Source organism: Carassius auratus, chromosome 47 (genome assembly GCF_003368295.1).
Source record: "Carassius auratus strain Wakin chromosome 47, ASM336829v1, whole genome shotgun sequence".
Taxonomy (NCBI): Eukaryota; Metazoa; Chordata; class Actinopteri; order Cypriniformes; family Cyprinidae; genus Carassius; species Carassius auratus.
This window is the reverse complement of record NC_039289.1, coordinates 14,904,061-14,914,204: the sequence shown is the minus strand read 5'-3', so window position 1 is coordinate 14,914,204 and position 10,144 is coordinate 14,904,061. Positions and strand designations below refer to the sequence as shown.

General features: G+C 37.8%; 2 protein-coding genes across 6 annotated transcripts in view; both read right to left on the bottom strand.

Annotated features, from left to right (window-relative positions):
- Positions 1–681: 681 nt before the first annotated feature.
- Positions 682–2,358, bottom strand: LOC113065204 (proline-rich protein 36-like). 2 transcript variants are annotated; one of them, XM_026236462.1, is made up of 2 exons: positions 2,216–2,358; positions 682–1,826 (listed from the first exon to the last, which is right to left on the bottom strand). In XM_026236462.1, the coding sequence occupies exons 1-2, from the start codon at positions 2,269–2,271 to the stop codon at positions 1,562–1,564; spliced, it is 321 nt and encodes a 106-aa protein (XP_026092247.1). In that variant the 5' UTR covers positions 2,272–2,358; the 3' UTR covers positions 682–1,561. The 2 variants fall into 2 exon arrangements, with proteins under 2 accessions (XP_026092247.1, XP_026092246.1); XM_026236461.1 differs by having other exon boundaries at positions 2,199–2,318.
- LOC113065203 (phosphofurin acidic cluster sorting protein 2-like) overlaps positions 2,353–10,144 on the bottom strand; it is a 61,171-nt gene continuing 53,379 nt past the window's right edge. For all 4 annotated transcript variants that reach the window (XM_026236457.1, XM_026236459.1, XM_026236458.1 and 1 more), the window contains 6 exons: positions 7,637–7,679; positions 6,739–6,781; positions 6,509–6,650; positions 6,191–6,414; positions 5,975–6,088; positions 2,353–4,811 (listed from right to left, as the gene is read on the bottom strand). In XM_026236457.1, coding sequence (XP_026092242.1) covers positions 4,696–4,811; positions 5,975–6,088; positions 6,191–6,414; positions 6,509–6,650; positions 6,739–6,781; positions 7,637–7,679 — 682 coding nt within the window. In that variant the 3' untranslated portion in view covers positions 2,353–4,695. The remainder of the gene's footprint in view (positions 4,812–5,974; positions 6,089–6,190; positions 6,415–6,508; positions 6,651–6,738; positions 6,782–7,636; positions 7,680–10,144) is intronic.

Sequence of the window (10,144 nt, the reverse complement as noted above, 5' to 3'; positions counted from 1 at the left end):
AACAACTTTTGCTTATAATAGCTCATAAGTGCTTATAAATAGCTTATAATTTAATGAATCTACATCCAGTTTGCTAGTCTTCAGCATGTTTTACACTAAACAATATATATATATATATATATATATGGAACTATATGTGGATTTTGCCTTGATAAAATGTAACATTTTTATTTTTTAGGAGAAAGCTGAGTAGGGAATGCCACAACAGGCTGTACTAATTTATGTCATTATGATTGCGAACAAAGGTGTGTCGCATTACTATGCAGGTAAAGAAATTTAATATTGTCTGTTCTCTAAAATATCAATTATTCCTTTATTTGGTTTTCAGGTTTTACCTGAAATTAAACTTGAATTGTAATAACTATTATGTGACCATATATACCTTCTGTTGAAATAATGCATTTTATGAGGGCATGAATGAATTATTTAATTTATTGTTGTATTACATTGTATGTTGTTTAACGAACATAAAATGTTATTTCTATGGGTTCCAAATTTCAATAGACTTGAAATGTTATGACTTGACTGCTGCGTATGACCATACAAATTTTTAAATAATTTCCCTCTATTGATACGCTAGTAGTAATGTTTGGTGAGCACCCAGTCTTTAAAACTGATACAATTATTATCAGTGTATTTCACATAAAACTCAAGAAATTGTTGCTTTCCATCGAGAGATGGCAATGCAGCATTTAACACCTTAAAATAACATGACACCAAGAACAGCGATGCTAACGCTGAATGCATATTCATTAGGAAATTCTCAATAGGTAGCATGATACTTACCATAGGAGTTTAAATAATGTAATGGTAATATAAATTTGATTTTCTACAATTAATAAGATACTTGTAACATAGGAGGTGTGACATTGTTGAGGATCCAAATGCAGCTTTTATTCAAAAGAGTGGTCAAAACAGGCAGGGTCAAACACCAGCAAACAGGTACTATCCTGGGCAAGACAAAAGAGTATTCCCATAAACAGTCCAAGTAAAAAAAAAAAAAACAAGAAGGCATGGCAAGGCAACAAGGAGACTAGGAACAGGGTACAGATTAAACAATAATCAGCCATGTGACTATGGATGAGTGCAACCTTTATAGTGTCAATGATAGAAAACAGGTGTGGTTCAATAATGGAGTTCCTAGGCAGGGGTTTATGGGAAATGGAGTCCGAGAGAACAAAGACCAAACCCCTTATCGTGACCGAGCCCCCTGCCAAAGAGCAGATTCCAGATGCTCCAATTACGAGAAGAACTAACAGTCCATGATGGAGTTGGAGGAAGGACCCATGAGGGGAGTGAAACAGAAGGTTTCAGGGGTCTGACTGAAAGAAACAGAGCAGGTGGACGGGGGGCCCAAGGTGAAGATGGAGAGCCGAAGAGCCAGAGTAACACTGAGGGATCAGAGGGCCATGGAGGAGCCGACGACTCTGGTGACCGAGGAGAAGGTGGGGTTCCAGAAGGCCACGGTGGAGCCAGAGCGACCAAGGACCAAGTCGGAGCTGGAGGGAGAGAGGAGCCCAATGGAGCCAGAGGGATTGAGAGACGAGGCAAAGCCAGAGGATTATAGTCCTGAGGTGAGGGCAGGTTGACGAATGACCAAGGTGGAGCCGGAGGAACGAGGAAGCCTGGTGGGGCCAGTTGACTGATGGGCCATAATGGAGATGAGAGAGCTTTGAGCCAAGGTGACACCAAAGGGTCGACGGACCGAAGTGGAGCCCAGGTCTTGAAGGCCAGAGACGAAGATCTGGGATCCTCCAAGCTTGGTGCAGCTGGAGGCTGGCTGTCCTGAGGCAAATCCTGACCATTCACCACCATCAAAGGATGGCCTGAGGGACAGACAGACGAAGCAGAGACAGAACAAACAGCATGAGAGGTAGAAGAGGACGGAGAGGGAGGTTGGGTGGGGCAACAAGTTCAACATAGTGACTATTCAGCATCATAGAGAAGACAGAGAGTTCTGAGATGGCCTCCTTAGCCGTCACGGGACAGGCAGAGAGTTTGCATACGGTGTCCATAGCCATGACTGGACAATCAGATTGTTCAATAATGGGGTCCTCGGGCAGAACAGAGATTATTACTGGACGCCACCGCCATGCAAGGAACTGAGGCAAGTGCCGCCATCTCAGAAGAGACTGCAGTGGACACCATGTCCTTAAACAAAACTTCATCATAAAGCGCTACTAGATATGACAACTCACAGAACCGGTGAACATACTCCTCAATAGATAGGCCTCCTTTGCGAAGATGTAATAGCTGGTCTACTGGGTCCATGGTTCGGCTGGTATGCCGAATAAAGCCGCTGGATCCGGGTGAGGCTGATTATTCTGTAACGTAGGAGTTGTGACAACAGAGTTGAGGATCCAAATGCAGCTTTTATTCATAATATTGGTCAAAACAGGCAGGGTCAAACACCAGCAAACAGGGACTATCCAGGGCGAGACAAAAGAGTAATCCGATAAACAGTCCAAGGTCGAAAAACAAGAAGGCAAAGCAAGGCAAGGCAAGGCAAGGCAAGGCAAGGCAAGGCAAGGAAACACGGAGACTAGGAATAGGGTATAGACTAAACAATAATCGGCCATGTGTGTGTGGATGAGTGCAACCTTTATAGTGTCACTGATAGGAAACAGGTGTTGTTCAATAATGAGTTCCTAGGCAGGGGTTTATGGGAAACAGAGTTTCAAAACCCCTTATTGTGACAATACATGAATCTAAAAAGGATCATAGTTTAACATTTACACAATTCAATGTCTTCAATTTCAGAACAAACAAGACAGACATATTTTTATTATTTGTAATTTATTTGCACAATTCTCCTGTACGTATATATCAAATACTGAAAAAAATAAAAATAATAATAATTCTATGCACTCCACAGAACACACTGGTTCACTTTCTTATATTCATTTACATGTCTTAAAACAAAAAAGAAAAACACTATACAAGAGTTCAACTCCTTTAAAAAGGAAATAGAAAAACGAATAGTAAATGTTAAAAAAATCGCAATGCAGCCATGGTTAAAATAATTTTAGTATTTGTGTGACAATTCGAATCAGTATAAAGTATATGAAATGGCAGTATACTGTACGTTTATGTACACACAGAGAATTAGAAGAAGAGAAGCTTTCCTCAGTGGTTCATTCAAAATCAATACTAACTTAAAAATACGGTTTGTGCAAATGTCTGCATTTCTTTTTGACAAAGACAGATTAAATATTAGTGTTCTCTCAGTTTTAAAGATTAAAAGAAAAAAAAAAAATCTTATTTTGCCCTAAAACGAGTGCTTAAAAACAACCAGAGGCCCAAAATGGTTGAACAAACCTCAGCAGTTCACCTCAAAAGAAAACAAAACCAGTACAAAAACTTGGTTAAAACAATCAATAAAAAGAACGATAACAGTTCTGTTCATGAAAGACACGAAAAACATCAATTTTATGCGCATTGTAACTATATCGCAGTTTGCACTTGGCTGTAAAATAACGCCATAAGCTGTAACAGCAAACTCAATGAAATTAATACTGAAAACCACTTTCTTTCTCTCTCTATTACTCCCTCTCAGTATTTACAAACAGGCAAATTGTAAAGGGACTTTTGAAAAGTGAGAAAACATAAAATAGATCCACCACAGAAGTTACAAAAAGTTGGCCGGACGTCCTGTTATCATCCCAACAATCTTGTAGTATGAGCCCTTATTAGCCGGCAGAAACTGGACCCTGTATTCAACACAAAGACACAGCCTTTCTGAAAACACTTGGTAACACTGTCCCCATGACTGATCAGAGATGGAATGTAGAAATGTTAAAAGAGTAAAAAGTGGAAATATCTGCTCATTGCCCCACACAGAGGGAATAAAACGATTTAAAGGGCTTTTTAAAGCATTTAACATTTTACAAACTGAGATCGCCCTTTAGATTGAACCCACACAAGCTGCCAAAGCATCACTAGTCCACATGTGTTCCCATCCCACTCAACACGCCTTTCATATTCATCCAGTAATGAAATTATAAAGTACTGTATTAAATAACCAGACACTTTACTTAATCTAAAAGTGTTCTTTACTAAAATTTTAAGGACGTGCCCTTTAGAATTCACAGATAACACTAAAATCATTCAACAAACAGTAACACAAACTCCTTCCACCAGTTATGTGGCCCCTCCCACTTGCACTTGAATCCTCCTATTTTCCATTTAAAGGAACAGTTTACCCCAAATTTAATTTTCTGTCATCATCAATTTACGGATATCAAAACTGGCACAGATGAGATTTAAAAGCTACGGAGAACTGTTCCTCACACAAATCTGTCATGAGACGGGCAAAATATTCCTTTAACCTCTTCCACACAAACAATTAAATCAAGCTCAATTCATAAATCCCACTCTATAATATTGTACACAGAACAATTATCGACACAGAAAATTTCACAGAAATAATAACAAACTTTAACCCAACAATGTGCAAACTGAAGCTGCTGTACGTTGCCAGTACAATTCCTACCACAACATGTGCTGCTCATCTTGAAATAAAAGACAGTGCTTGTTTCAAACACACCAATGATCCTTCCACTGCCAAAGCAACAAAAATGACAAGTAACATCACTAACAACATTTCTGTTGAGGACACGGGCTTTTATATTGTCCATTTCCACAGGAAAATCCAGTTGTCTGTTTTATCCCCCATCCGTAAATGGCAGCAGCAGGTCACATGGGTTTGCTGTAGCCAAAGATCCCTACAGGGAAGTGTTTCACGTGAGTCGGCCACTGCGCGGCCAGCTGGAAAAACTTCACGTCATGCCACTCTACGCCATCGATGGACACTGCAGAGACAAAGACAGTTTAAGTGACTGCTGTTAGAAGTCACACAATAATACAAATACAATATTACAAGTTAAAATAACTTTTTTCTATTTGAATATATTTTAAAATCTAATTTATTCCTGAAATCAAAGCTGTATTTCCAGCATCATTCTTCCAGTCTTCAGTGTCACATGATCCTTCAGAAATCATTCTAATATACTGATTTGCTGCTCAAGAAACATTTCTGATTATTAACAATTTTGAAAACAGTTGTAATTAATACTTTAGTGGAAACTGTGATTTTTTTGTTCAGTATGCGTTGATGAATAGAACATTCAAATGAACAGCATTTATTTGAAACAGAATTTTTAGTTAAATTATAAATGGCTTTACTGACACAACCGTTTTCTGAAAACACCTGCAATTGCTGCAAAAGAAGCAACTCAAAAAAAATCAAGGGTCAAGAGCCCAACTCAAACACTGATCTCCATGATGGTGACCTAACACAAAACAATTTCAATAAGACATCCACATCTAAACCTCTGTTAATTCTCAATAAGAACTGATGTAGATGTCTGACAGAAATAATGTCAATGTGGTTAGTAAACACTGAAGCTGGAAATGCTGTTTGTGGAGTTTTTATCAGATCTTGAGAGATTTAGTGTCTTTAATTTTCAGTTCATCTAAGGTTGTGACTGAAGAAAGCTGTAGTTTGTGTTCTTATGTCTCTTTCTTTCAGTGCTTGTTCACAGCAGGTGTTTGAATGATTGAAAGAATGTTTCCGGAACATCGTACTAACCTTCAAACAACATTATACTAACATCTGTATGTTTTTGGAATGTTACAAATGAACGTTCCTAGAATGTTGAATTTTAAATTAAAATTAAGTTGAAAGAATGTTTGAAGAACATCATAACTTTTACAAATATTCCTTTAACGCCAAGAAAACTGTACATTTTTTTATGTTCCCAGATCCAACACTGAATATTTGGAGAACGTTCTTATGACAAAATTCTGTTAGCTGTGATGTCGCACTTGGTAAAGTCAGCTTCTGCAATTACAAGTAGACAAGTGACCACAGGGTGGCAGTAGAGTACAACCAACAGATTACACATTCATTCTGAACTTGCTCTTCTTGCCGTTTCTACATTGAATTGTGTAGGTTTGTGTGTGTGTGGTTTACCCTTCAGCATGGTGTGCTGGTGTTTAGCGGTGCAGATGAGTCTGCTGATGCTGTCTATCACCTGACTCTTAGAGTCCACATCCTTCTCTTTCAGCTTCTTGCTCAGGAAAATCACTGAGAGTAGAAGGAAACCAGACGTGAAGCAGCAGTAACAACACATGGGAGACAAATTAACCACTTTTTCACCTTTACAAGTCTCATTTTCACCAAACGCACCTTTCTTGTTTTTCTCCTTCATGACAACGGTCATGGCCATTCCAGAAGGGGGTGTTGGCTCTCCTCCGCTGGGGATTCGGGAAACCTGCAGCGAGCGGAAGTTGCTCTTAAGCGTGTACTTACTTCCCACATCTCTTTTTTCCCCCTCTTTCTTCTTCTCTGCGCCCTGTAACGTCCAGTAGTCCACTTGTAGACCCATCACCTCACCCCCGGTGCCTGGAGAGCTGCATACACATACGTTTGAGATATAAGTGTATAAAATATGTACAGTAAGGTGTTTCACGTGTCTTTTAGCCATATCTGCACAGTTTCTCGTACCCTGCTCCAGAGAGACTGGCAGTAACAGAGGGGGATGACGGAGGGGTGGAGGTCATGTCTTTCCCGTAGGGTGTTCCCGTCTGTGCTGGAGGTGAGGAGAGCATGTTCACACTGCCCACCATCACTGCGTCATCAGAGTCCACTGCCCGACGACACACACAAACACACATCAAACATGTTTCACTGCTGTTACTGGGTTTCATTGTGGTCTTGACTCAAGTAAATCCTACCTGATGTAGATAAGCTGTGCTCCACAATTCCCACTTTCACCAACTGCAGGAAAACAAATTACAAAAAACTAAATTACATAGGTCGGGTATGTTTGGTACAGCATAGTTTATGTAGTATTTTTGAATGCACAGAATATCCACAAAATGTGCAATGTACATCCAGCACTGTGCACAATACTGTATCCCACAATGCAATGCTCTAGACTTAACATTAACACAAATATGATAGCTGTGTAAAATCATGTTTTTACACTCAAAACTGCAGAACATATTACTATTGATGGTTCCCTGTTTGTTAAAATCGGGTAAAAAACCCTGAAACTTAAAAAATTTGTAAGTCTTATTTTTATTTTTTGTTCTCACAAAAATAAAGGAAGTAAAAATGTTTGCTTACCCACTTCAAGAGGTCAAACCAAATAATATATGAGCTGTTTTATTTTATATCTATTTTAAATGAAGTTTGCAGTTTTTGCAACCCTGCTGCCAAAATCTCTGAATTGTTATTATCATTATTTTCCTGCAACAAAATTTTTGTAGATAACACTTTTTTTTGTTACTATAGCTGTGGTAACAGGGATGAATGGTTGAGCTTCATGAGGTTGAGCTTAAAGATTTGTGTGAAAATTTAGAAAATGGGATGAGATTGTGTCAGGAATTTGTGATTTTGTGTATCAAGGGAAAATCATGCAATAACAGGATGGTGCTTAAACATTGTTTTTAGGCTATTTAAATGACATACTAATATACGTTTAAGATTCAGTATTTATGAATAATTAACATAATATAGGAAATATATATATTTCCCACTATAACAAACATGGGATATGTGTCTCTAACCAAGTATATTTGTGGAAAGTGCAGCCAACAGAGAGGAAATGAAAGAGAAAGCATTTCTCACCCCAATGAATGGGACAAACTTCTGGCAGGAGTCTTCATCAGGGCTGTGGAGGTCAAACAGGAGGGAGTGGTTAGCACAGGGCTGACAGCTGTGTAATGTGAAGCTGTCAGTGAGGGTGGATGGTCTGTGAGATGTGTGTGAAGTCATCGGGGTGTGGGGGGTGAGAATGGGGGTGTCAGATCAGATAGTGTGACACAGAGTGGTGCCCTCTAGTTGACAGAGTGCTGTGAGACCACAGTGAGTGTGAGGGCTCATGCCATGAGAGGATGCTGGGATAGCTTCTTACATCCTCCACCAATCAGGGGGTGTAAGGCCGCAGGCTATGGGGGCGCTTCATTACTGAGTTCACTGCTATATAATATTTTAATCTTTCATGACTCTTCCCAAGAGTCGTCTACAACTGAAAGAAGCTGCTCACCAACACTCAAGAAACCAGAACACAAGGAACTTCCAAGATTCAGATTTTAGTTGATTGTAGTTGACAAACAGAGCCAGCATGTATTATTGTGCAGACAGACTTGACTGTCAGCATAAAGCCTGATCCACATTGCAGCTTTTTTGTCTGACTAACATGTACACCAAGCACAAATCTGAAGAAGCTCTCTGCTTCCAAGCAGTGACACTTTAGGTGTCGCAACTAATTATAATTAAAAAGCATGTGCCAGGTTTTTTACCATTTTTAAGAAAAGTTTAAATGTAACAGTTTAATTTTAAATTTAAAAGTTTAAATGTACCAGTTTAATTTTAAATGTAAAAGTTTAAATGTAACAGTTTAATCTTAAATGTAAAAGTTTAAATGTACCAGTTTAATTTTAAATGAAAAAGTTTAATTTTAAATGTAAAAGTTTAAATGTAACAGTTTAATCTTAAATGTTAAAGTTTAAATGTAACAGTTTAATTTTAAATGTAAAAGTTTAATTTTAAATGTAAAAGTTTAAATGTAACAGTTTAATTTTAAATGTAAAAGTTTAATTTTAAATGTAAAAGTTTAAATGTAACAGTTTAATTTTAAATGTAAAAATTTAAAGCTGCAGTCGGTAACTTTTGACGCTCTAGCGGTTAATAAACAGAACTGCTTGCCTCTTGCGGAAGAACATCGTAGCCGGAACTACTTCTCTCTGTTTATGTCTATGAAGAATCACAAAGGTACTGGGTTACTCCGCCGCGGTATCCCCGAAGCAATCTAAAATAGTCCGAATATAAACACTTATTATAGGTGCACCCTAGTGATTCAGGACAAGCTAAAAACACGGTTTGGAAAATGGATTCATGGTGTACTCGCTTATTATGTAAATTTTTCTACATTTTGAACACAAACAAAGTTACGGACCGCAGCTCTGATTTGTCATTTTTTACCGGGAGCGATGGAGTTTCTGCAAATGGCAATAGGACACTGGGAGGAGCCAGAGGAGCTTGATTTTTTTCACAGATTATCTGTCTCATATTCTACTGTCAGGACATAATGACAGGTTTAACAAATATGGAAAAAATATTTTTTACAAAAGTTCCCTACAGCACCTTTAAATGTAACAGTTTAATTTTAAGTGTAAGTTTAAATGTAACAGTTTAATTTTAAATGTAAAAGTTTAAATCTAACAATTTAATTTTAAATGTAAAAGTTTAAATCCAAAGTATTTTCCCTATACCGTGAATACATTTGTGCACAACATAATCATTACTTTTAAAAAATGTTTTAAAATTTTCTTGAATAGGTAAAAAAATATCAAATGACTATAGAGTTTGCACCACATGACATTGACCAACCTTGCGCTTTTAGAAAAAACACTAATCTAATTATTTTGTATTTTAAGAGACTTATTGGCCTGTCTCTCTATGACATCATTTCCTGTTTTAGTTTTTTAATTCCTGCATGTTTTGTTGTTCAAACCACTTGACTTTTGATTGCAGCAAACGTCTCAATCATTAACTTTCTTTAGTTTTGATTTGCTTGGCCAGGGAGCATAAACAACAAAATGTGACTTCATGGGTGAAATCAAGTTCTACATTTATTTTAGGCCCTGCTCAAATGCATCAGCTAATACAATTGTAAAATGATGGTGAGGAAGGGTTGGAGTTATTTTTTATTTTTTTATGTGGTCTGATGAAACACCTCCAGCACAACACTCATCCTCTGCTGTCCATTCTCACTTCATTCATTTCTCTTTGTTACCTCTCTATAGGTGTTCTATCTCTTTCTGTTTCCCTGGGTTTCTCTCTGTATCTCTCTCTCTATCTTTCTCTAGTTTGTTCGGCTTCAAACTGATAATTGGTTGTATGACCTATTGTATTTAAGCTTGTCCTACGGCTGCAGAACTGCACACTATCACATTTTTATCTTCCAGTCAGTATGTAATATATTTCATCCAATATTTGGATGATTCTTTTTCACTGGACTCATTTAGCACAGACTACCAGTGGTAAAAAAACATGATTTCCATGTTCCTTCATTCCCAAACCTGCAACCTTTCAGTCACCACATTTTTAACCACTACTCAAAAGTTAGTCTTC

What these genes read in the sequence shown, in the direction of transcription:
- LOC113065204 (XM_026236461.1), bottom strand. Translation starts at nt 2,271, where the DNA reads ATGGACCCAGTAGACCAGCTATTACATCTTCGCAAAGGAGGCCTATCT. An exon ending in GGAGTATGTTCACCGGTTCT is followed by an intron (nt 1,827 to 2,198) that starts GTGAGTTGTCAT and finishes TCTGTCCCTCAG; the next exon opens with GCCATCCTTTGATGGTGGTG.